General features: G+C 35.6%; 1 protein-coding gene across 2 annotated transcripts; it reads right to left on the bottom strand.

Annotated features, from left to right (window-relative positions):
* Positions 1 to 1,498: 1,498 nt before the first annotated feature.
* On the bottom strand, positions 1,499 to 10,976 carry NIPSNAP3A (nipsnap homolog 3A; the record flags this gene model as incomplete). 2 transcript variants are annotated; one of them, XM_079706218.1, is made up of 6 exons in its annotated part: positions 10,826 to 10,976; positions 8,100 to 8,310; positions 5,863 to 6,021; positions 4,201 to 4,350; positions 1,665 to 1,751; positions 1,499 to 1,575 (listed from the first exon to the last, which is right to left on the bottom strand). In XM_079706218.1, exons 1-6 carry the CDS (start codon positions 10,883 to 10,885, stop codon positions 1,499 to 1,501), a joined length of 744 nt encoding a protein of 247 aa, XP_079562344.1. In that variant the 5' UTR covers positions 10,886 to 10,976. The 2 variants fall into 2 exon arrangements, with proteins under 2 accessions (XP_079562344.1, XP_079562345.1); XM_079706219.1 differs by lacking the exon at positions 4,201 to 4,350.
* Between the last annotated feature and the right edge of the window lie 16,739 nt (positions 10,977 to 27,715).

Genomic DNA, 27,715 nt, shown 5'->3' with positions numbered 1-27,715 from the left:
ATGAAAGGGCCCCTGGCCATCACCAGGAAATGTTCTAGCTAGTCCAAAGATAAATGAAAGAGGAAAAGGCAGACCCAGTTTTACACTTTCATGTGACCAAACATGGCCTTAAGCACACGGCTGATCTCACGCCAGAGGAAATCCGTCCACACAGACTGCAATTCATACCATCACCACCTCATTCCCTAAGTGGCAACTTTTCAAAAAACTGAGGTGGAAGACTCTTAGTCAAAACTTAAATCCAATGCCTCTAACATGTCTGATAGATTTTAGCCTTCAGAGTCAGGGTGTTCTTTGCCTTACTAGGAACTCATCTGTCCTTCAGGTTCCTGAGGACCAGGTAAGTGAGAGGTGACTGTGCTTCCTGTTTTTCAGTTTTCCCATAGATAGCTAATTCATAATTTATTGTTTTTGCAGTATGTTAGAAACATAAAATAACATAGCTGTAAATACAAGCTACCAGGAGAGCTTAGAAGTGCCAGATCTAGTTTAAGAAGGCCGAAGCACTCAACTAAAATAAAAACTAAAGTTGTTTGTAAGAAAATCCTAGTATGTCTGTGATGGTACTGAAGAAATTCTTGTAAGGTTACTAGCAGGCTATTTACTTGAGGTGACAATATTTACAATAAAGACACTACATTATTACTGTCTCATTACCTTATGGCAACACAACAATAGCTCCAGAGATGAGGATAAAAATATAAAACACAATAGAAAGAATCAGATTGTACATGTAGGCTTTTATTAGGGCAAACATTTCCATAACCTTAAATATCTCATTAAAACAAACAGATGACCAAGTACCTTTGTTAAACAGTGATTTAAAATGAAGTGAAAATTAGTAAAGTTAACTGTAAATGAAGATACTGCAGCATATAAACCAATGAGTCATCAATAACTTTTAATACCAGGACCTAATAACATTATTTTCCAGGTAAGTAATTATTAATGTTAAAACCATAATTAATACAGATGACACAGGTAACATTGTACTCTTCCATAGTAAAGAAATATGTTTAATATTTTTATGAATCCTATCTGGTAGTATAAAATAAACTTTAATGGACAAAAACTTTTAAAATCTCAGAAAAACAGACATGATGAAAAGGTTAATAATGTGTACAAATAATTTAAAGATATTATCACAGGTATGGAAATGAAAGAATCATTTGAATGTAAGAAAATGCTATAAAAGCAGATGGTTGTCAAAATAGAGAAAAAGAGATATTTGGAAACAAATGAAAAGTCAAGATCCTATAGTAATAGCAACTATTTTTAACATATGACAGATACTGAAATGCCTAGGCAAAAAGGAACAGACTGTTTCCTGAAGTGGTGGTGACAGTGGACAGAGGTAGCTTTTAAATATGCAAGGGACATAGCAAATTAACTTACCACCTCCATCAAATAAAAGTGAGAATCTCTTGGGAGAATTTAAGCACCATTAGCAGACACATCTGATGGCAGTTAATGAAATGCTTCATTTATCAGTGGAAAACTATTTCAAAGGTGAAAATGACATAGGAATCAGAAGCATATTCTGCTGAGACCCAAGGAAGTTAACACTTTCCCGAACTGGAAAAAAATTCATAAGAAGGTATATAAAGTTATTGACTAAATCAAATTTGTTCTAAGAATAACTTGTGCTTAGTGAAATAGCTTACCAGCTGCCACAACTCTGGGATCCTCATGAGACTGATGTCTCCCAGCTGCTCGGCTATCTGCACTCTCGTTCCACCAAAGAACATGAACTGCAGAAATAAATAAACCAGAAATAGATTCTAAAGACTGTAGCATTACTCAAATAAGAAAGAAACATTAATCAGAAACTGGAACTCCTATTCTTTAAATCAAAATAGTGATTATCAACAGGGTAACACTAAGTATATTAGTGATAAGATTTCAGAGGGGTGAGCGATTTGGGAGAGAAATTTATAAACATTGTTTCCAAAGTTTCCTTACTATAAATAATGCTGACATAAATTTCATTAGAGCAGCAGTACATGTATATCTATCATAAGAGCAATGTTGATGACAACTTCTACTAACATTTATTGGGTGCCTACTATGTGCTGAGCCTGGTTTTACATTTTGTGTGTATTAACTCATTTAGTTTTCATAATAAGCTTCAGTGGTAGGTTATTATTATCATCATTTTATGGATGAGGAAACGAAGGCACAGTAAGGTTAAGTAACTCACCCAAGGTGACAGAGTTTTAAGTGGTGGAGCTGGGATTCAAACCCAGGCAGTCTGGATCTGATTATTTTCTTAACATAAACTCCTAAAATTTAAATTGAGAGAACCAAAGAGTATCTTACATATATACTTACAAATGTACGGTGTATATATTATACACTATCCTCCAGAAGTGAAGTACTGATTTATACTCAGCATATTATCATATTCCTAGTACACTGAGAATAAATTTAATATTAAAAAGTGTGTGCACACACATTTCAGTAGTTTTTTTAAATAAAAATTCTATACGTCCATTATAGTAAATTAGAGATTTAAAAAACCTTTAATGTCATCATTCAAATGTGATTATATATTTTATATCCTTTCAAATTTCCTTCTTGTATAAATAAAAACATTCATATTTCCTAGAATGTTGGCAAAAACAGTTGAAAAAATTAAGCTTTTTATTTTATTGCCAAATTATTAAGGGGGGCAAGATTAAGCCAATACAGCCCTACATAGTACAACAGTACTTGTTTGTCCCCAACCCCTCTAATACTATATCTATATAATATGTTTTTATTAGGTAAAAAGTGGCATCCAATTATTGTTTTAATCTGCAACTTCTTTAATATATATTAGTCATCTGTGTCGTCTTTGCATAAGCTTTTATTTTTCTTTTTGCTTTTGGATTTCATTTATGTTGTTTTGGGTATGCACAGAAATTTGAGCCTTTGTACAATAAAATCATCAGTTCTTTTCTCTCCTTCATAGTTTCTTCATTTGCTTTTGGCTTAGAAATGTTGTTCTCACACATTATTAAATAAATTTATCTATATTTTGTTTCAGTAATTCTATGAATTCAGTTTTACAATTGATATTTATAATCCATCTTGATTTTATTTTAGTGTATGGTGTGAGAAAGGCATCTAATAATTGTCGTAATTTTTCTCCTCTTCATGTATTTTCCAACTTAAACATCTATTTTTGCACAGTCCAACTTTTTTTTTACAATATATTATTAAAAGTTGAATTTCTGGGCAACGATCAGCTCAACTCTGGATATGTTAGGTTTGAGATGTCCATTAGACATGAAGTGGAGAATACGAGGAGGCAACTGGATATTATGAGTTTTCAAATATTAAAAGTCTTAGTTATCCTCTCAGATAAACCTTATAAGCATTTTTCGAGTTTGCCAGAAAAAAACAAACAAACAAAAAACCCCTCTGAAATCCTGACTGGAGTATCTTTCAACTTGAAAAGTTAAATATCCCAAATAGGTGTTTTATTAAATAAATCAATATGGTATACATACTATGTATATATAAGTAGTGAGAAATGGGTAATTTTTTTCTTTGGGCTTGTCCATGTTTTTGATATTTATAATAACTATATATTACTTTTCACCCCAAAACAACCCAAGTAATATTATTTAAAAAAATCACAAATGGTACAACAGTACAAACTTTCACATATAAAATAAATAAGTTGCTGAGAAGCTTAAAAGTTCCCATCACAAGGAAAAAAAAATTGTAACTATGTGAGGTAATGGATGTTAACTAAACTTATTGTGGTAATCATTTCACACAATAAATACATATATCAGATCATTATGTTGTACACCTTAAACTTACACAATGTTATATGTCAATTATATTGCAATAAAAGTGGAAAAAATCAATAAAACTACATTCAGAGATTATGTAGATTATGAAAAAAAGATTATGAAAGGAATAGGTGATTTCTTGAGGTTCTTTCCAGTTTAAAAAATTTTATCATTCTGATGTATCAGAGAAAAAAGCAGTTCAGTATTTGAAAAAGGCTTCATAAGTTATTAATATTCTAAATAAATAAGATTTAAAACAGGTTTACTCAACCCTTAAAATCACAAAAAACAAAAAATTTGGCAATAAAAGGTAAAATACACTCAATAATGAGAAGAGAGACAAACTGACCCAAGGAACTTAACAGTAGATCACCAATATACTTTGCAATTTCATAGAAGAGATGGACAACCGTACCTCTGTTGAGTATTCCATATTCTGCATGGAACACTCCAACTAATTTTGTGTAGCCTTGATTGACATGAGTATGAACTGCCCTTTTAAATGGGTCACCCCACAGAGCTGGCCCACCAGGTTTCATCTGAAAAGTAGCCAGTTCATAGACTCCTGGAATAGGGAGAAAAGTAAGTATTTTACTGAACACATTCAAGCAATTTGTAATCCTGTCTAGTTTGGTTCCAGTGGAAACCTAATCTATATATAGATTTGGAGGATCATACACATATACATGTTTATGTAGACATATTTATTAATAATTTGCACTGTGCTTTTATGTTTAGAAAGTCCTTGACCTACTTTAAGGATGAGCTGTTAAGCTTATAGAGAACAAAGAAAAAGGGACTGGAAGATATAGGTAAGTTATTATCTAAAATATTTTTAATCTATAAAATTTATCAATAAAATAGAAAATAATGGTATAGGACTTTTTAGCTGCCTGCATTTACACTTTTATAATAGAAATGAATAAAGTATTTTCCAATCTCTTACAGTTCTGTTCTTCTTTACAACTTCTACTACTTTTTTGCTTTATATAATTTCCCCCTATAGGTTTCCATTTCTACCAGGAACAGCAAGCAAACAATGGACCTGAAGTGACTGTCTCAGAGTTTTTGAGGCAAAAGAAACCCTAAAGGAGGTGGTTTTATTATTCCAGGTATATAATATCCAGGTAAATACCTGAAAAGTACTTTACCTTCTCGGTGGAAGTATAGGGTGGCTGGACAGAAAGAAACTAGGGGACCAGTAGATTTGAGAAGTAAAGGAAAAAAATGCAAAAGTTACTGAAGAATCATGAATAACATAGAGGAAGAGAACCAAGATTTGACATTGTCTTTGAAGCCCACTAGTTCATTTAGATGGTGCCTAAAACTGAGGGGATCTAGGTGGATAAGGATCTAAGTAAGACTTTTCAAATCTCTTGTAATCCAAAATGCACTACAGAGTTGGGAATAATGGGGGAAATAAAATTTAAATTAGTTTATGCTTTTTCTAATCTGACCTTTGTTTAAAACTGGATTGAGGTAATAATTTCTTTAAGTCAGCAAGAAGTGAAATCAGGAGGAAGACAAATCTTTAGGAATTATTTTCAAACTGAGAAATAAGAAAGAGGAAGACATAAAAGTTAGACTACAGTAATACAGCTTGGCAGTTTCAGTTAATTCATTCCCCGCAAACAGTCAAATTTTATAAGCAAATTTGTACTTAATGATTTGAGATTAGTAGTAATTTATGGAAAAATACTTTTATATCTAAAAGTTTGTCATATTTAAAAATTATGACAAAATATCATACACTATCCCTCATCTACCCACATGTGTTCCCTGCTCCCAAGGCCCAACTTCTCAACCTTTAGTGACCATGTCAACTTTTTCTATAATGTAGCTAAACTTTAAGTATCAGTATGATACCAATTTGGAAAAATACTCCATTATTTAATGCTCAATTTTTAAGAATAAGCTAAGAGCTCCAACTTATTTTTATATCAACAATCAACATATGTTCCTATATTATGCAAAAGATTAACTTCATTTGTTTTTCCAGTAGAACTTTAGTTTTTATAGCTTAAAATCTTTAATATTTTCTCCATCAAAATTCAGGGACTAAGACAGAAGGACTTACCTTCTTTTGGAGGTTTTTCTAATTTGCACCATGGCACCAGATAAGTAATTTCACTCTCTTCTTTATCAATAAGAGCCAAATTTGGAATGAGAAATTGTTCTCGCCATTCCTTATCTTTGGCCAAGGCTTTCTGAACTTCAGTTCGATGAGCAAAATTGTCTATGGGATGAAAAGGAGGAAGAAAAATAAAAATGTTTGATTTAAAACCACCTGTACTTTTTCTGGGTTTCATTTAGTTCATCGAGGCCACATAAGGACTATGTTATATCACTGGAGATACCAACATAAGTAAATGTGACACCTGTCCCCAAGTTGTTCATGGTCTAAAAGGGGAGTAGGAATGTAAACAACTGATGTCATATAGTAATGGGCTTCATATGCTCTACCACTTAGTAGGTAGTTGTGAGGCTTAGGTAAGTTATTGAATCTTTCTGTGTCTGTTGAACTCCAGGGCTGAAGTGAGGATTAAATAAATTAGCACATGAAAAGAGCTCAGAACAGTGTTTGGCACCTAGTGAGTACTCAATATCTGTTAACTATTCTTATTAATTTTACTGAGGCATTTAAATTATGGCGCCAGTTTAGAAAAAGACTATTTTTCTTTGTCAGTGGTGATGGTGATGAGTGGTCAGGTCAAGGTATAACTGAATTAAATTGAACATAAATGAAATTAAGATTTGCTTTTTCAGCCTCTTCTTTGAACAAACAGCTTCCAAAGAAATAGTGCTCATTCTCTTACTTACTGTCATCCATTCTTTTTACCCAGTACTATTTCTCTTCTGTTTGTTACCCATATGTTACTAACATATGGGCCTAGTGCTAATATTTACTAATAGGGCCTTATAAGACTAATGGTAAAAGAGTTTTCTATGGTTTACGTTGCAGATAAGGAATAACAGCTTTCTTAGAGCATTAGTAAGTTATATCAGGACCTTACTAGTAATTTCTTAAAGGGACGTGATTCAGCTGGTGGTGCATTAAAGCATAAATTGTGTTTTTTTAAATAAATTTGATTTTTGGTGGCGTTGGGTCTTCGTTGCTGCGCGAGAGCTTGTCTCTAGTTGCGGCGAGCGGGGGCTACTCTTTGTTGTGGTGCTCAGGCCTCTCATTGCGGTGGCTTCTCTTGTTGCGGTGCACGGGCTCTAGGCGTGTGGGCTTCAGTAGTTGTGGTTCACGGGCTCTAGAGCGCAGGCTCAGTAGTTGTGGTGCATGGGCTTAGGTGCTCCGCAGCATGTGGGATCTTCCCAGACCAGGGCTCGAACCCGTGTCCCCTGAATTGGGAGGCAGATTCTTAACCACTGCACCACCAGGGAAGTCCCATAAATTGTGTTTTAATGGGGTTTGTTTTATTACAACAGGGAGAACCCCTAAACTATGGCCACGTTAAATACAGAATGAGTACTTTTCATATTAAAGTACTATATGACTATTAACTTTGGACACTGATGACCAAACACTAAATGAAATTATTAAAAGTTCTTTAGATATCATCAAGTCCTGATGTGACTTCACAAAAATTTAATATTGGAGTTAAACATTCTGGGGATTCCTGTAACCGTTCTTCTTGTAAACCAGGAGTTGGTCAACTTCAATATTGAAAGAACTCGCTCACTTCCTTTCCTTTACCTCCCTAGACTAGTATAATGACAGTGAATTCCTTGAAACTCTGGGGGCAGAAAAAAACCCAAAGTGGTCCTGAAATATAACAAAATTATTAAATCTTAAGGATGGGTGAGGGCTTCAAAGTTAACTGTCATCCCCTATCAACTTCTATTTCCCTAAAGTCCCTAGATGTTTGAATGATTTCTGCTAAAACATTGATATCCAGCTATAGCTTCAATATAAAGAAAAAATAATTCTACTTTCTTTTATGATCCTAACCCACTCTGGTTCTTGCATTAACTGCTTTAAATTTTTCATAAAAAATCTTTACAATAAGCCATTCTAAACTTCTTTTTTTAGAATTAAAGTCTAGTTCAGAATTTTATGACTTGAAATTGGAGATGCCACATTTTCCCAATATTGCTTCCCATATGATAATATAAAGGTTCCAGCAATGGGCTGTTAAGAGGTATACTGTTGAGAAGAATAATCACTAAATTAATTTTTTTGATATTGCTTTTTTAGTTTTACTTAACCTGTATGTATTTATAGTAACATAGATCCAAGAACTAAGTCTCATGTAATATCTAACTGAATGAAAATCTGTACTGAATACTTAAGCTGATGACTCATACCATACTTCCAAACATGAAACACTTTATTCATTCTGCCTCCAAATTCTACAGTCCAGAATCCAACCAATTCAGAGTGAGCTGTCCGAAGATGAATGTTTTTCTTAACATTTTCCAGGAACTCATTCATCTTTGAGGGCTTAACATAATAGGTATGAAATTCATAGAATGTTCCATCATATTGTCTGGGGCCTGTAGCAAAAGATGAGCACACCTGAAGAAAGATAAGGCAAATTGAAATATTTGGGAAAGGTAGGGTTTATAATATTATGTTACAAACAAATCTGAGTCTGGAAACAAGGAACACTCATTAAACTCATATCTGTTTCGACTTCTGTTGTCCTCTCTCCACTGAATTTGTTTAGAGATATGTCAATAAAGATGCCTGCTTCTAAACATTCTAAATATATAGCTACTGTTTCCTAGCAGGGGCTCCACCTTTAGTCACTTTTCCATGAGAAGTTGCTCATAAGAAGGCACTGGGGCAGTCTCTTTACCAAAGGACTACAATTAGGATCCTAATAAATTTTACAAATCGTTTATTATCCCTTATTTAGCTAATACTCCATCTTTATTGAATAGCATATGTATTAGACTTAAGCATTTAAAACAAATTTTTAACATATACAGGTATTTTGGCTGGCACAATGACAATGTGTTTACTGGCAGAAAACTCATTTTTTTTTTTAGGTTCTTAAAACAATGGAAATTGCTGGTCAGATAGAAGTATTTTCTAAATCCAGTGAAGTGGACAACTAGTCAAATATAGAACAGGAGTGTAACTAAAGTAATAGGAAACTATGACTTAGCCAATTGCATTGTAATATGGTGATAGCCTGTGTAAATGCTAGAAAAAGGAAACATCAGTAAGTCAGAATTGTCTGAATAATTATTAGGGTTTAATTACAAATGCAACCAGCAGAAGGGCATTTAATCCACCCAATTATAGCAGGTTGATGGAAATATCCCTTAAGAACCATTCATTACTTTTGTAATAGTCATATGCTCACAATGTAAATTTCTAATTGGGTTCTCTGAGTAAACTTAACTTTCAGTAGGAGATGCTTTGTGTATGTATATGTGTTTGTGTATATACAAATATATGTATATACACACATGCGTATACATATACATTCATATAGCATTCTAGTTTACATATCCATCGTACGTAAGTTTGGTTAGCATGTGCACATTTCCTGAAGCTGATTATACCAGAATTATCTATTAAAGTAGTTTTGGTACTTATAAGGCTATTGATGAATTTTGGGCTTATACTGACTACCTGATATGTCAAAGGAAAGCAGTAGGCTTCTTCCTCTGACATATATTTTGTTTACAAAACACAGTAATGCATATATTTTACTTGTGTATAAGGCTTAATTATAATAATCTCTCTTGAGGTCATTCCATGTCTATGATGCCCAACTGACTTAAGCTTGCCATCAAAAACAATTGCAGCTGCCCCTGTATTTGACAGATATTCTTTTTGTGCTATCTTACTAAACTTTACTAACAGAATGTTAAGCAAATAAAAACTGCCTAGTATTTATAGTTAAAAAATATTATAAATAAAATATAAGTATATCAGATATCAGAAAATGGGCTAATAGGGTACTTGTAACAATTGCTTTTTAAGTTGCTTTTCAGGGAATCTGTATTTGGAGATCAAAATATGTGATCAAAGGCACACATTTTATTATCGTTGGCAGAAGAACGTGTCCTCCCTGTATCCTCAAGTCCATTCTCTACATCTGCGTCTTTATTCCTGTCCTTCCCCTAGGTTCGTCAGAACCATTTTTTTCCTTTTTTTTGGTTGACATTTAATAACGTCAAAGTTCAGAGTAAAATTCTAAGGAATAATTCTTGGTCCTGCCCCAGTAGAGAGAATCAGAATAAAGACTGTATTGCTAATCTCGGGTGAAGGGGCCATTAATGGTTCCTCTTTAGTCTTCACCAGAAAGTCAGTCTCTAGAGTAGATTATAATCCCCTTCTTACTGCTCTTTGAGAAAGAAGTAAAAGCCTAAACACCAAAAGGAAGAAACCTCTAGGTTAGATTCACAGAATAGGCCAATTCCTGACAGTTAAGGCTGAATCACAATAATCTATTTTGTACATTTTTTAGCCAGATTAAATGAAGTTGTCATCATCATATTTGCTACGAGGTTCCTGACACTGCCTGACTAGGGCACCAACCTCAGGAGACAGTGGCATCTGGGCAGGATGCTTCACCACCTGCACCCTGGGCCCCCTCTTAAAGGTTCTCTGCCTGCAAAATGCTGGAAGGTTGTGTATTTCGCTTAATAGGGGGAAGCCTGTCCTATTGCCCCTTCAGTCTGGAGGGGCCGGACCAGTGTCTAGCCCAGGCCCCAATGCGGCGACAGCAACCTCGCAGAGCCGCAAAAACGCAGCAGCTGGCGCTTCAGGGGTGTCCTCAGGGCTTCCGGGTACCTAGGCTAGAAACGGCCCCTGTCCACGACTGTTTGCGAGCCGGCCGGAGGCGACCCTGGCAGTGGGTCTTCCTCTAACGGCACCCTTCCTCCTGCCGCGCATCCTGGGGTCCGCCGCCTCGTGATTCCGAGACTTGTACTAGAAGTCTGCTCTGCGGCAGCAGCACCACGTTGGCAGGTCTGGGCCCGTAGGCGCATGCGCGGCCCGCGCTCTCCCCGCAAACGCCCCTCCCCGCCCCTCCCCCAGGGAACGATTTGGGCGCGTCCCGGACGGCCGGTACCTGAGGCGCCTGCGTCCGAGCGGCCAGAGCCTTAGTCAGGCTCCTTCGGAGGGCAAGCATGGCACGGCTTCGAGCGCTGAGAAGGGCAGCGGCCGGTATTCTTCCTTAAATTCCTCCTCCTGTGGCTTCCCGACTAGCAGGGAGCGGCGCCTGCACAACTGCCGGATGCAGATTCAGGGCGGGCCAGCTCCTCCTCCTGCGTTGGGGCCGGGCGCGGGGTGGGGTTGAGGGGCGGCCGGACCGCCCAGTCTGCCAGCCGTCCTTCGCAGCCTGAGCTCCAGACGCGTTTGGTGTTAGCTCTGACCCTTCCTTCCCCGTTGGTTCCCTCAAACGTTCTTACCCCCAGCGTCAGAAATGACATTAGAATTAGCTGAATGCTGAGGTCGTTCCCGTACCACCTGTCTGGGCCCATCGCCTCATCTCCTTGCGCACCTGCGTACAATTCCTAAAAGTTCGTGTGTAGGATGCGAGTGTGTACGACCAAGGAGCCTTAATTTTTCTGTTCCAAGTGCATTCTCCTTCCCCATTACTGCCCACAGCGTGAAGTTGCAAGGCTCCTAATAACTTACACTGTATTTTCCAGGAGCTCAGAGGAATGGGGGCACCGAGCTAGATATGAAAAAATTCAAATATAAACATACGTTGTTAAAATTCTGTGATCCTTAAAAGCAAAACCTCTGGTCTAGTCTCCCCTATCCCTGATTATTGCTCACCAGAATAATCACCTTTCAACATTTTGAGCTATTTCTTCTGACGCCTGTTTCTGTATTTTTAAATAATAGGCATATTCTGCTATTTCTTGTGTTTTTTGTTTGTTTGGTTTTTTCTTTTCGGTTTAGATAGTATCTGTTGACTCCCTCTATGGAAGAAGAGGATTTATGTCTCTAGTATAACACTCCCCCCAAATAATTTCCCTTCCTAAGGCTAATAATATTTACATGAAAAATAATCAGTTAATTGATTACATCATTAATTTACATTATTTACATCATGTTAATGTTTATGTTATTCTTGCTAATAGTTACATTATTGCAAACATTAATGCAATATTGCTTATATTATTAGGACTAGGGGGTTAGTTGTACCTTGTACAATGACTTGAATCATCTGTTCAGAGGAAAGGAGGCTTTGTAAAGTTCCAGAAGGGCGAGTCATTTTTTCCAGATGATGGGCATCCATTTCTAACTAATGAAGACAAAACAAAGCATCATCTGTGGCCAGACTGGATCTTTATATTTAAATTTATTTTCTTAGACTCCCCCCCGCTGGAATTAACAATTCATTCCCTCATTCAACCCATATTAATTAAATTTCTTCTATGCTTCAGTCACTTTTCCAGAAACTGGGGTGCAGAGGTGAACAAAAGACAAAGTCTGTGTCCCCTTGGAAGTTCCAGGTTAGGGGAAACAGATAGACAAATGAAGGAAAAATATATCAGGGATTAATAAATACGACGAGGAAAGACAAAGTAGGATATGGAGAATAGAAAGTGCTGGAGGGAGGTAGCAGAGACTGCTAGCTCTTTCCCAATGCCATTCTTGTCCCAACCCCTCTTTAAAAAATACTAATAGAACCCAGGCAGCTTGGTACATCCACGTGACTTAAGTCCTGGCCAGTGGGATGTTTTAGCGCATTTATGACCTACTGTAAGTGATCTTAAAGTTGTGTAGGAGGGGTTATTTTCCTCTTTGTCTTTTTCTTATTTCTGCCTGCTAGAATGTGGATGTAATGGTTTGAGTTCTTGGTCTTTGAGGTAGAAGCCACATGCTGGGGATGGCAGAACAACAAGAGAGAGGCAGCCTAGGTTCTGACACCATGGAACACCATACTAGGAGCCCTGGACTGCCTGTCTCTGGACTTCTTCCACAAGAGAATTCATCTTCTAGTTTAAGCCACTGCTATGTGGCTTATGTCTATGATCTTAATCATAGGGAGGTGACTATTTTTTTATTTCTCTTTTTCATTTGTTTCTCTTCTTTTCCTTACACTTATTAATCACCAAATTCTTTGCCAAAACTCAAAATAATTAAACCTGTTAATCAGTTTATCAGTTTCATCTTCTAGAGATATCTTTCAGGAGTCTTTTCTCTTGGTCCAGTGTGGACTAAGCGTTCTCTAAGGTGGCCCTGTAGTAATTCTTGGATCTCCTTTCACTGATCTCCTGAGGAATCTCGTTTGCCTTGTGTTGGACCTCATTTTTCCGGGATCTTGCATCTTTTTTTTTCCTCCTAATTTTAGGAGATAGCACATGGGACTTAAACTTTTGAGACTTGCATCTCTAAAAATGTCTTTATCAACCTCCTTAATTTATAGTTTGAGTGGATGTAAAATTCTACATTGGAAATAATTTTTCCTCATATTTTTAAAGGCACTGCTCCATTGCATTATAGTTTCTAGTGAGACATTCATCCCATTCTGATTCCTGATCCTTTGTATGTGACTTATTTCTCTCTGGAAGCTTTTATGTTTTTCTTGTTTTCCCTAATTTTCTGAAATTTCACAATAATTTTCCTTGGGATAGATATTTTTTCATACATTGTGTCTCACTCAGTTGACCCCCCTCAATCTGAAAACTCTTAAATTGTGAAAAATTTGTTATGTTTATTGGATTTTTCTTCTTCCTCCTCAATCTCTGGAACTTCTTTTGTTCAAACATTATGCCTCCACTTGATCCTCTAATTTTCTTTTTCCTCCTAATTTTTTAATCTTTCTTTATTGCTTTTTTCGGGGGGGGATCATGAAATGTTCCAATTTTATTTTCTAACTCATGTAGTAAAATTTAAATCTTCTAATTTCCAGTGTTTATGTCCAAGAGCTCCTTTTTACCCCTTTTTCCAGAATGTTTTTTTCCCCACTCTCTTCAGAAATATTATCCTCTTTTTGTTTCATGAGTTCAATATTTCTATCTCTCTGGGGACATTGATTATAGGTGTTTTCTTTTTAAATATTGTTGTTTTAAGTCTTCATTTGAGTTTTATTTTGTTTTCTATCTATTTATTTTTTCTGTCTCTGGTACTGGAGTTTTTCCTGAAATGTTTTTGTATTTGTCTATCAGCTCATATTTTGAAGTTGGACTATAAAAAAGCTCCGTGAGTATGGGTGGATCTTCCCAAGTAATGGGCTTTAGTGTAGGGTGATCTGACTGGGCAGTTTCCTTCAGTAGATGCCCATCACCCCACTGTTATTATCTATAGGTTATTTCTCTTGTCTAGTCAGTTTTCCCGGCAAGGAAACTTCTGGTGTCTCACCTGTGAGGTCTAATCTTTGTTGCCAGGTTCTTGAGGCTAAAGAGAGAAGGAGGCCAGAGATCTCAATATTTGGTAGTATCTTTCAAGCATATATATAATATATATATACACACATACATATATATATATATATATCATTTAGGCTAATTTGCTGTTACAAATTGACACCAAAAGCGTATTATGACTCAAACACTAATGAATTTTATTTTTTATGAGAAACCAGAGTTCATTTACCTACTTGGCAGGCAGCTCTTCTATACAGGATAAGGACCAGACTTCTTCCACACTGTGGCTTGGCCACCCTCTAGAGCCTCATCATTAACTGCATCCAACCAAGAGAAAGATAGAGGAAACGTCCAAGAATATTTCCAAAAGGAGAATGCTTTCAAGATAGGAGTAAAATTTATGGCTACAACTTAAAATTAGGTAAACATTTTTAAGTACTGTTAGGTGCCTAAGGCAATCTCCTATTTATTTTCTCACAGGTTTTAATTATCCTCAAAATGCTATAAGTTAAATTTTGTCTCCATTTTATCAGTGGAAAAGGTGAGATTTTGAGAGATTAATTTCATCAGGTTCACTGCTGCTATGTGGCCCATCCAGGACCACTTTTTAATTATTGCCATCTTGTCCAATGAGTGTGAAAATGCATTTTACACTGTATGTAAGAAATAGGTATCAGTTAAAGTGTGGAGGAAATTATATGAGGTGGGGAAAGGCAACAATCCGCTTGATGATGTCTCTGCTTGGTTTTGTCCAAAGGTCAGCCTCATCAAATCTGCAGAAGGAAGTGGGAGAGATGGATCCAATGCTGGCCCAGCTGCATAGGAGGGCAGTAGCTCTACGTGTAAACTCCAGATGCTTGTACTTTGGTGACATCACTGGTAAGTACTTTCTTTGTGCTGCATCATTGTGTGGCCACTAGGTGGTGGTATAAACTAGTTTCCTTCATTAGGCCTCCAGTAGTGTGCGCTATTTTTGTTATTTTTAAGTTCCTGTAAGTTAACCTGTAGGTATTTAGAGTGGAGTTGTCTTACAGTTCTTCTTTTTTTGTTATATGGTATTATGTATTAAAGAGAAAAATTTCAGTAAAGATGAATTACTTTCAAAACTTTTATGAGTTGCTTTATTATTAATATAAATAAATGATAATAAAGTAACAAAATTTCATTCAGTGTTTCTTAGCAAGCATCCTACTCATATCAGTGAATATGTATTAAGCACCTGTTGTGTGTTGAGTATTGAATTAAATGCTGTGGGGAAGGAAAAAGACTGGATACCTCTTCTTGAGATTGTCAATGTCTTGATATTTCTGTATAAGCCTCTTTGCTGCTAACCTTCTTAGAATTAGTAGGAAAGACTTGTGAGCAGCCCAGTATTACATATAATATGAATTTATTTAACGCTGTTTCTATTAATAAAATAAATTGTTTTTTATTACTAAAACACATAAACATATGAGTTTAATATATATCCATTATATACCTTTTTAGATATCCTCTATTAATTGGCTTTCTTTATGTTTTGCATTTGAAAGTGAATTCTAGTGCCAATGACATTTAAAAACCTGTCAATAATAAAAGCAATTATTTCCTGAAATAGGCTTGGCAAGTCTATTCCTTTGAATAATCCTTGTGCCTCACAATTGGAATTGGGGGGAAACGTTTGGGGGAGGTATTTCTGGACCTTTTGCTAATTGTTTTGGATTTTTATCATGAAATATGGCTGATTTCTTTCCTAGGTGTAAGTTTAAACACCTTTTACCTTTAGGCACTAGTGCGCTTAGTCTGTGACACATTTTTCCATGAAGTTCCTCTTTCAAATGAACACGCATTATCTGATGCTCTCCAATGGAATTCTCTTCCTCTCTGCAAGTTGTCATAGACACCTACTAGCTGAGTAGTCAACTCACTTTTTAATCTGTGTTAGCTTTACTTGACCATCTTTACTTGGCCATCTTTAATTGCTTTTGCAGCATCTTTATAATTTGTTATTTTAAAATTTATTCTCAATATTGTATTGCGGGCCAGAGCATTAATGTAAGGGGCTTGTAGGATGTATCCAAACCCAGGGTGCCTATTGGCTCTTCTGTCCCTTGTTAGGTCCTTCAGGATATAGTTTAGGATTTCCCCAAATACACTTTATGATTGAAGCTCAGCTGTCCCTCTATCTCTTATGAAGGTTGACAGACACATAGCTTATGGGAAATCAGCATTATTCAGATAAAAATTTCTTCTGAAAAATGTAAGTTGACTTCTCAAGACAACTTAATAGTGTCAGCTAGAAGTGGGCTTACTAGAAGTGGGGTTACTAGTTCTATTACTAGATGTGAGCTTCATATTCAAGGTGATTTTCTTCTTATATAGATACTGAATATTAAGAAATATGGTTCCCAATTTTCCTACTACCTTGGTGTCATCAGAAGTTCTCACTCAGCACAAAATAAAACTAAAACTAGTTAGTGAAAAGTCATAACTTTACAGGCTGCTTCAGTATAATTCCTGTTCCATAGTGTTTTTCATTGAATAATGGTCCTGAGCCTGTAAGTGTTTTGGAATGGAGACTGTTGGTAGATTCATGTGACTAGAGTCTCGTTTGTGATTACCTCTTCATTGAGAGCTAGGCCCTCATTTGGTTGGTTAATTCTTTCCTCTTTCCTATCTAGCTGCCTTTCTCATTTTTAAACGGGTTTTAATAAACATTGATTATTCTCAAATCATATATCCTATTCCTGTCCGCCTCTCTTTCAGAGAATGTTGGTGATACCTATTTCACAGACAAGAGAACATCAGATTCTAATGTACCTGATATTTCATAGGAGCTGTTATATATATTATGTCATTTACTTATCTCTTTCTTACTTATTCTCTTTCATTTCACCTTGTGAGGTTGATTTTCCATTTCATAGATTAAAACAAAAATAGCAAACAAGAAGCCCAAAGAAGCTAAGTGACTGACAAAGGGTAACAAAATGAGTAGTTTAGAGCTGGTTCACTCATTTTAATTACTCTCCTATAATCCAGTGTTACAGGATACCATAACTTAGTTATTGATATTTAAGTGTTCCCATATGTTTATTTTATAAATAATGCTTCAGTGAATAACTCTGTGTGGATCTCCTTGGTCATATACCTGTAAGTGGAATTAATGAGTCAACTTCATACTTTTTTGTAGATTTTTAAATTGATTTATATTCCCACTGTCAGTGAATGGGATTTCCTCTTTCTCCATATTCTTGACAGTTCTTGTAACGGTTTAATATTTTTGTATCTCTTGGCTGAGAAATATCTCATTGATTTAATATACATTTCTCTGATTTCATGTGAATTGAGCCTCTTTTCATAATTTTATAGTCCATGCTGTTTTCCTTTTCTTTGAGGTCCTGTTTATATCCTTTGCCCAATTTTCTGTTATGTTGTTTATCTTAGTAATCTGATAGCTTAAAAAAAAAAACAATCTGGATACTAATCCTCTTTTGTTGTATTTGTTAGTGATATAATCTTTCATTTGTGTTAATATTTAAACCTTCCTAATGATGCATTTTTGCCATATAGATGTTTCTAAATTTGAATTAGTCGTTTTTTATGTTTTATGGGCTCATTTGAGATAACACTTTTCTATCCCTGTGTATGAAGACATTTTCCTGTAGATATTTTACAGTTTTGCCTTTGGCATTTGATTTGTCTCAAATTTATTTTGGTCACAGTGTGAGGTGGAGGTTTAATTTGATCTTTATTTTTCCCTTTAATATTAGTAGTCCATTACCAAAGCACAATTTATTAAATATTTCATCCATTCCCTACTGATTTGCAATGCCATATTAAGTATCATTTATTTAGGATATAAATTTCCACATATGCCCAGGCTATTTCTGAATACTCTATTTCTTTGACATATTTATGTTTACTTGTACCAGTGCTATGCTATCTGAATTATTGTAGTTTTATCATCCATCTTGACATTTAGTACAGTAAATTTGTAGCTCTTATTCTTACATTTTCTTGGCTATTCTTGTTCTTTACTATTCTAGTTGAATTTTGGGGTAAACTTAAGAAATTTAAAAAAATCCTAATTTCATTTTGATTGAAATTATACTAACTTTATAGAAAAATTTGGGCTGAATTGATATAGTTATTCTTTTTTTTTTTTTTTTTTTTTTTTTTTTTTTTTTTTTTTTTTGCGGTACGCGGGCCTCTCACTGTTGTGGCCTCTCCCATTGCGGAGCACAGGCTCCGGACGCGCAGGCTCAGCGGCCATGGCTCACGGGCCCAGCCGCTCCGCGGCATGTGGGATCCTCCCAGACCGGGGCACGAACCCGCGTCCCCCGCATTGGCAGGCGGACTCTCAACCACTGCGCCACCAGGGAAGCCCGATATAGTTATTCTTGAATTTCTTAACATGAACAAAATAAAGCTCCCCAATTTGTGGGAGGTTTTCTTCTATGTGTTTTAAAGAAGAGTTATACTTTTCTTCAAAAATTCCTTATACAGGTTTTATAGATTTATTTGTGAGCACTTTATACTTTTGTTGGTGTTGTGAGATGCTTTCTAAAGTACATTTTCTAACCAATTATAACTGCTGCACAAAATACTATTGCATTTTGTATATTGATCATGTATTTAGAAGTCTTGCTAGATCCTCTTATTCATTTAAATTTTAAGATTTTCCTTTTATAGATTTTTTCTTACTTCCTTATGTAGACAACCTTATTTTCAGTAAATAATGATAATTTTGTTTCTCCCTTTCCAATCTTCATCCCTCCTCTCCTTCCCTTCCTCCTTCTCTCCCTCCTGCCCTTTCTTCTCCCCTTCCTTCCTATTTTTCTCTTTCTTTTCTTTCTTTGCTTTCTCCCTTCCTTTCTCCTTCTCTTCTCTCTCTGCCTTTCTCTCTCTCTCTCTTTCACTGGGTAGGATTTCTGTGCAATGTTGAATTTGTTTGGAACTTTAAGGGAACTTGTTAGTTATAAGCTTTTTGATAAATACTTTTTATCAGGTTAAAGTTTTTTTTTCTGTTTTTAGTTTACTCAGTTTTTAATTTTTAAAAAATTGTGAATGCCTGTTGAATTCAAAACTTTTCCTGAATTTGCTAAAAACATCATTTGTTTTTATTCTTTAATTGATATTGTGGTGAGTTACATTAACATATTTTTATAATGTTAAGACTTCCTTACATCCCTGGTATAAACCCTGCTGAGATGTTAGGTATTATTATTTTGTACATTGTTAGATTCTGTTTGCTATTATTTTATATAGAAATTTTCTGTCTGTGTTTGTAAGTGTGATTGGCTCATAATTTTTCCTTTCTCATATTGTCATTCAGTTTTCATTTCAGTGTTATTTCAGGCTTATAAAAAAGAGTTGGGCGAGGTTCCCACTCACTTTTTATATTTTATGAAACAACTTGCATATGATAAAGGCTACCTGTTTTTGGAAAGTGTATTAAAAGTATCCAGGGAAATGGTATGGGCCTGGTAAAATTTTAAACTACTGGTTTGGTCTTTACCTGTCTTTGGAGTTTTTCATTTCTTCTTTTTATAAATCTTTGGGTGGGATTCTTAGTGTATTAATTTTCAATCGTTTTTTTTTGAATTTCTGAATTTTATTTTATTTTTTTATACAGCAGGTTCTTATTAGTCATCCATTTTATACACATCAGTGTATACATGTCAATCCCAATCTCCCAATTCATCACACCATAACCACCACCCCCTGCTGCTTTCCCCGCTTGGTGTCCATAACGTTTGTTCTCTACATCTGTGTCTCTATTTCTGCCCTGCAAACCAGTTCATCTGTACCATTTTTCTAGGTTCCACATTTATGCGTTAATATACAATATTTGTTTTTCTCTTTCTGAGTTACTTCACTCTGTATGACAGTGTCTGGATCCAACCATGTCTCAACAAATGACCCAATTTCGTTCCTTTTTATGGCTGAGTAATACTCCATTGTATATATGTACCACATCTTCTTTATCCATTTGTCTGTTGATGGGCATTTAGGATGCTTCCCTGACCTGGCTATTGTAAATAGTGCTGCAATGAACATTGGGGTGCATGTGTATTTTTGAATTATGGTTTTCTCTGGGTATATGCCCAGTAGTGGGATTGCTGTGTCATATGGTAGTTCTATTTTTAGTTTTTTAAGGAACCTCCATACTGTTCTCCATAGTGGCTGTATCAATTTACATTCCCACCCACAGTGCAAGAGGGTTCCCTTTTCTCCACACCCTCTCCAGCATTTGCTGTTTGTAGATTTTCTGATGATGCCCATTCTAACTGGTGTGAGGTGATACCTCATTGTAGTTTTGATTTGCATTTCTCTAATAATTAGTGATGTTGAGCAGCTTTTCATGTGCTTCTTGGCCATCTGTGTGTCTTCTTTGGAGAAATGTCTGTTTAGGTCTTCTGCCCATTTTTGGATTGGGTTGGTTGTTTTTTTAATATTGAGCTGCATGAGCTGTTTATATATTTTGGAGATTAATCCTTTGTCCGATGATTCATTTGCAAATATTTTCTCCCATTCTGAGGGTTGTCTTTTTGTCTTGTTTATGGTTTCCTTTGCTGTTCAAAAGCTATTAAGTTTCATTAGGTCCCATTTGTTTATTTTTGTTTTTATTTCCATTTCTCTAGGAGGTGGATCAAAAAAGATCTTGCTGTGATCTATGTCAAAGAGTGTTCTTCCTATGTTTTCCTCTAAGAGTTTGATAGTGTCTGGCCTTACATTTAGGTTGCAAATCCATTTTGAGTTTATTTTTGTGTATGGTGTTAGGGAGTGTTCTAATTTCCTTCTTTTACATGTAGCTGTCCAGTTTTCCCAGCACCACTTATTGAAGAGACTGTCTTTTCTCTATTGTATATCCTTGCCTCATTTGTCATAGACTAGTTGACTATAGGTGCATGGGTTTATCTCTGGGCTTTCTATCTTGTTCCATTGATCTATATTTCTCTTTTTGTGTCAGCAGCATATTGTCTTGATGACTGTAGCTTTGTAGTATAGTCTGAAGATAGGGAGTCTGATACCTCCCACTCTGCTTTTTTCCCTCAAGACTGCTTTGGATATTCGGGGTCTTTTCTGTCTCCATTCAAATTTTAAGATTTTTTGTTCTAGTTCCGTAAAAAATGGTAATTGGTAATTTGATAGGGATTGCATTGAATCTGTAGATTGCTTTAGGTAGTATAGTCATTTTCACAATATTGATTCTTCCAATCCAAGAACATGGTATATCTCTCCATCTGTTGGTATCATCTTTAATTTCTTTCATCAGTGTCTTATAATTTTCTTCATACAGGACTTTTGTCTCCCTAGGTAGGTTTATTCCGAGGTATTTTATTCTTTTTGTTACAATGGTAAATGGGAGTGTTTCCTTAATTTCTCTTTCAGATTTTTCAACATTAGTGTATAGGAATGCAAGAGGTTTCTGTGCATTAATTTTGTATTCTGCAACTTTACCAGATTCATTGATTAGCTCTGGTAGTTTTCTGGTGACATCTTTAGGACTCTCTATGTATAGTATGTCATCTGCAAACAGTGACAGTTTTACTTCTTCTTTTCCAGTTTGTATTCCTTTTATCTCTTTTTCTTCTCTGACTGCCATGGCTAGGCCTTCCAAAACTATGTTGAATAATAGTGGTGAGAGTGGGCATCCTTGTCTTGTTCCTGATCTTAGAGGAAATGCTTTCAGTTTTTCACCATTGAGAATGATGTTTGCTGTGGGTTTGTCATATATGGCCTTTATCATGTTGAGGTAGGTTCCCTCTATGCCCACTTTCTGGAGAGTTTTTATTATAAATGGGTGTTGAATTTTGTCAAAAGCTTTTTCTGCATCTATTGAGATGATCATATGGTTTTCATTCTTCAACTTGTTAATATGGTGTATCACATTGATTGACTTGCATATATTGAAGAATCCTTGCATCTCTGGGATAAATCCCACTTGATCATGGTGTATGATCCTTTTAATGTGTTGTTGGATTCTGTTTGCTAGTATTTTGTTGAGTATTTTTGCATCTATATTCATCAGTGATATTGGTCTGTAATTTTCTTTTTTTGTAGTATTTTTTTGTCTGGTTTTGGTAACACGGTGATGACAGCCTCATAGAATGAGTTTGGGAGTATTCCTTCCTCTGCAATTTTTTGGAAGAGTTTGAGAGGGATGGGTGTTAGCTCTTCTCTAAATGTTTGATAGAATTCACCTGTGAAGCCATCTGTCCTGGACTTCTGTTTATTGGAAGATTTTTGATCACAGTTTCAATTTCATTACTTGTGAGTGGTCTGTTCAAATTTTCTATTTCTTCCTGGTTCAGTCTTGCAAAGTTATACCTTTCTAAGAATTTGTCCATTTCTTCCAGGTTGTCCATTTTATTGGCATAGAGTTGCTTGTAGTAATCTCTTAGGATGCTTTGTATTTCTGTGGTGTCTGTTGTAACTTCTCCTTTTTCATTTCTAATTCTATTGATTTGAGTCCTCTCCCTCTTTTTCTTGATGAGTCTGGCTAATTGTTTATCAATTTTGTTTATCTTCTCAAAGAACCACCTTTTAGTTTTATTGATCTTTGCTATTGTTTTCTTTGTTCCTATTTCATTTATTTCTGCTCTGATCTTTATGATTTCTTTCCTTCAGCTAACTTTGGGTTTTGTTTGTTCTTCTTTCTCTAGTTCCTTTAGATGTAAGGTTAGATTGTTTGAGATTTTTCTTGTTTCTTGAGGTAGGCTTGTACAGCTATAAACTTCCCTCATAGAACTGCTTTGCTGGATCTCATAGGTTTTGGATCGTCATGTTTTCATTGTCATTTGTCTCTAGGTATTTTTTGATTTCCTCTTTGATTTCTTTAGTGATTTCTTGGTTATTTAGTAACGTATTGTTTAGCCTCCATGTGTTTGTGTTTTTTACGTTTTTTTCCATATAATTCATTTCTAATCTCATAACGTTGTGGTCAGAAAAGATGCTTGATATGATTTCAATTTTCTTAAATTTACTGAGGCTTGATTTGTGACCCAAGATGTGATCTACCCTGGAGAATGTTCCATGCACACTTGAGAAGAAAGTGTAATCTGCCGTTTTTGGATGGAATGTCCTATAAATATCAATTAACCCTCTTATTTATTACTATTATTATTATTTGGTGATAAGAACTCTTAACATAAGATCTATCCTTAGAAAAACTCAAAGTATGCAATACAGAATTGCTAACTATTGGCACTATTGTCAGTGTATCTCTAGGACTTACTCATCTTGTATAGCCAAAACTTTGTACCCTTTGATTAATATCTCCCTGTTTTTCCTTCCTTCTAGCTCCTGGCAACCACTCTTCTACCCTCTGCTTCTATAAGTTTGACTATTTTAGGTTCCTCATATACATTGTATCATGTAGCATGTATTTATCCTCTCTGACTGGCTTATTTTGCATAGCATAATGTCCTCAAGTTTAATCCATGTTGTTGCAAATGGCAGGATTTCCTTCTTTTTAAAGGCTGAATAATATTACATTTAATTATATACCACCACATTTTATTTATCCATTTATCCATCAATGGGCATTTAGGTTTCTAAGTCTTGGCTATTGTGAAATCATTGCAATGAACATGGGAGTGTAGATATCTCTTTGAGATCCAGACTTAAATTCCTTTGGATATATACCCAGATGTGGGATTGCTGGATCATATGTTAATTCTATTTTTAGTATTTTGAGGAACCTCCATACTTTTTTCATAGTGGATGCACAAATTTACATACCCACCAACAAAGTACAATGTTTCCCTTTTCTCCACATCCTTCCCAACAGGTTATCTTTTTTTCTCCTGGTAATAGCCATTGTCACATGTGTGAGGTGATATCTTGTAGTTTTAATTTGCATTTCCCTGCTGATTAGTGTTGTTGAGCACTTTTTCATCTGTTGTATATCTTCTTTGGAGAAATGTGTATTCAGTTCCTTTGCCCAGTTTTTAATTAGATTATTGTTATTTTTTGCTATTGAGTTGCAATTAATCCTTTATCAAATATGTGGTTTGCAAATATTTTCTACCATTCCACAGGTGGCCTTTTCATTTTGTTGATTGTTTCCTTTGCTATGCAGAAGCTTTTTAGTTTGATATAATCCCTCTTGTCTATTTTTTGCTTTGGTTGCCTATGCTTTTGGAGTCATATCGAAAAAATCATTGCCAAGGCTGATATCCAGAAGATTTTTCCCTGTGTTTTCTTCTAGGAGTTTTATAGTTTCAGGTATTAGGTTTAAGTCTTTAATCCATTTTGAGTTGAATTTTATATATGGTATATGGTATAACATAAGCATCCAATTTGATTCTTCTGCATGTGATTATCCAATCACTTGTTGAAGAGACTATCCTTTCCCCATTGTGTATATTGGCACCCTTGTCAATCAGTTGACTGTACATGTGCCTATATGTATGTGTATTTCTGGGCTCTTTATTCTGTTCACTTGGTCCATATGTCTGTTTTTATGCCAGCACCATACAGTTTTGATTATATAGCTTTGAAATATAATTTGAAATCAGGAAGTATGATATCTTCTGCTTTCTTCTTCTTCCTCAAGATTGCTTTGGCTATTTGGGTTCTTTTGTGGTTCCATATTTATTTTAGAATTGTTTTTCTATTTCTGTAAAAACTCTGCTGGAATTTAGATAGAGGTTGCATTGAATATGTAGGAACTTTGGGTAGTATGGACATTTTAACAATATTAATTCTTCCCATCCATGAATATGGAATGTCTTTCCATTTATTCATGTCTGCTTTAATTTCTTTCATCAGCATTTTATAGTTTTCAGTATACAAGTTTTCCACCTCTTTGATTAAGTTTATTCCTAAGTATTTTATTCTTTTTGTTGCTATTGTGAATGGGATTGTTTTTTAAATTTATTTTTAGATAATTAGTGTATAGAAACATACTGATTTTTTTTTACATTGACTTTGTATCCTGCAACTTCGCTGAGTTTGCTTATTATGTTCTAACAGTTTGTTTTGGTGTGTGGAGTCTAGAGTGTTTGCCACATAAGGTCATTTCGTTTGCAAACAGAGATAATTTTAATTCTTCCTTTCTTATTTGGATGATTGTTATTCCTTTTCCTTGCTCTGGCTAGGACTTCAAATACTATGTTGAATAGAAGTGGTGAGAGTGGGCATCTTTGTCAGGTTCCAGTTCTCAGAGGAAAAAGTTTGCTGTCCTTTTGCCAGTTTAGATTGGTTGTGCCTGCCTCAAACTTTGTGCTCTAGTTCTTCATACCAGAAATTTACTTATTTTTACTTTTACTTTACTTTTATTTACTTATTTTTAGCCTCAAAAATGTGAGTAGATAGAGGGAGATGTGAGGTAAGGGGATATATTAATTAGGATTTATATGGTTGTAAGTGGTAAAACCCAACTAAAATTAGTTTTGCATAAAATACTAATTTGACTCATAAATCAAATGAACACAGGTGACTCTGATTTTAGCCATAGCTGGGTTCAGGAGTTAAAATGACATCATCAGGCACATTCTCTATCTCAGCTCTAATCTCCTTGGTTAGATTCTGCCACATATTGGCAAAGATGACCATCAGGAGCTCTGGGTTTACATTCTTCCAGTTTAGAGATCATTGCACAAAGAGCACCCTTTTTGCTGACACTGGGGTAGCACTTCTGGGATTGAGTCTGATTACCTTGACTCAGGTCAGTTGCTATACTATACCAGTCACCATGACTAGTATTTTCTTTTCTTCATGGTAGTTTTTTTGTTGTTGTATTCAGCACTTTAAAAATAAAATAAATTATTCATAATTCCCAGTTCCCATTCATCTTTTCCTTTCTGGAAATATCTCTTCTCAACTTTGTCCTTATGTTCCCTATTAAATCTTCAGTATAGGATCCTCAACTTCACCATTTGCAGTAGATAGCATGGCTAATTGGGGTTTCAGTTTTCAAAACAAGGAAAACATTCTTTCTTTTTCATCAGTGTTTCACTAACTTCTTGTGACAGTTGCTGCTCCTCCTCAGTGAATGACTTCTTAGTTTTCCTTCTAGAGCTATAGCCATGCTCTAGGGCTCACAGTCAAGTATCCCACAATCACAGACAACTATTAGTAACGGTGAAGGAGAGGAAAAAATAAAGCTTTCTGCCCAACAGAATGTTATGTTATAAATTTGTATGCAGTAGTAAACTAACATGTCACATAAATACTTTCCTACCTCTGAGCCCTAAATATTTCCAGAGGCTCCACAGTGGTTCTGATAGCCAATTTAAATCCTCCTTTGTTTTCTTCTAAGAGACTCTATAATCCCAGAAGTAATTTCAAGTTGAATCTTTAAATAATATAGAAGGTAGTAACTTTTAGATATATTAGGGTTGATGTCTCAAAGAACTGATTATACCTAACTTACTAACATTAATTTCCCTTCTCCTCTGAATTATTATTTCCCTGGTTATACCAATAATACATATTCAGTATAGAAAATTTGAGAAGCTCAGGAAAACCCAAAGGAAGAAATGAAAGTCATTCATAATTATAGAATAAATATTCATATTTTTATATATATCTATTTATATACTATATTTACACACCCGAGAGCACACTGTATTTCTTGATCTACTACCTGCTTTTTTTTTTTTTTTTTTGCGGTACACGGGCCTCTCACTGTTGTGGCCTCTCCCGTTGCGGAGCACAGGCTCTGGACGCGCAGGCTCAGCGACCATGGCTCACGGGCCCAGCTGCTCCGCGGCATGTGGGATCTTCCTGGACCGGGGCACGAACCCGTGTCCCCTGCATCGGCAGGCGTACTCTCAACCACTGCGCCACCAGGGAAGCCCACTACCTGCTTTTTTATAATTAACAGTATAGTGTATTTTCCCATATCATTTTAGTAGGTAATTTTAATTAATTTCATAATAATCTTTAAATGGTAAATAGGAAAAAGTATGTAAGAATGGAAAAGAAACAGTTTTTTGCTGGATTCTCAGCAACTTTTCACTTTTTTTTTTTTTTTTTTTTTGCTTTTTGAAGGCTGGAGGACTGAGATCAGAGATTCCCTTCATTTTATTCCCTGTGACTAAAAGCCAGTTCTCATTGTCAGAATGTATCACAAATCCCATTTTATAGAATGGAAGATCAGTGTGATGCACAGTTTTTCTTTTCCAGGTGAAGCAGATATAAGGGTGTGGTAACCAAAGCTGTCGATGCACAGCCTCAAGGAATGTCCAATACCCTCCTGCTGTTTCTTCCCAACTGTCCCCTCTCACTGCATTTATCTTCTATTGACTTTCTGTCCCCTGACCCTGCTGTGCACTTCCATATCTTAGTGTTTTAGCTCCATCCACACTTATATTCTTCTAGCACTCCAGAATTGTGTTGGCCTTAGTTAGAAGATCACATTTCTATTTGTATTTTAAGATCCAAATATGTGCCAGGCCCTCTGCTCAATTTTGATGCCAGGTGTATTTACTCAGTGTTGCGGGATGCACAAAGGGGAAAAAGACTCTGCCTCTTGATCAGGGGACTAGCAAGGTTTCAGAAGAGCCTGTTGGAGTAAAAATATTTCTGTGACTATTTGCGGAAATGGAATATTCCACAAGTATTTATGTTTTGCTTTAGCAGGCAGTACTTTGACAGGACTCAGATTTCAAACTTGTCTTCTCTGAGGTGGGCAGCAACTGAAA

This window comes from Hyperoodon ampullatus (genome assembly GCF_949752795.1).
Source record: "Hyperoodon ampullatus genome assembly, chromosome: 6".
NCBI lineage: Eukaryota > Metazoa > Chordata > Mammalia > Artiodactyla > Ziphiidae > Hyperoodon > Hyperoodon ampullatus.
Note: the sequence above shows the minus strand (reverse complement) of the source record. Positions and strands in the feature narration are given on the sequence as shown.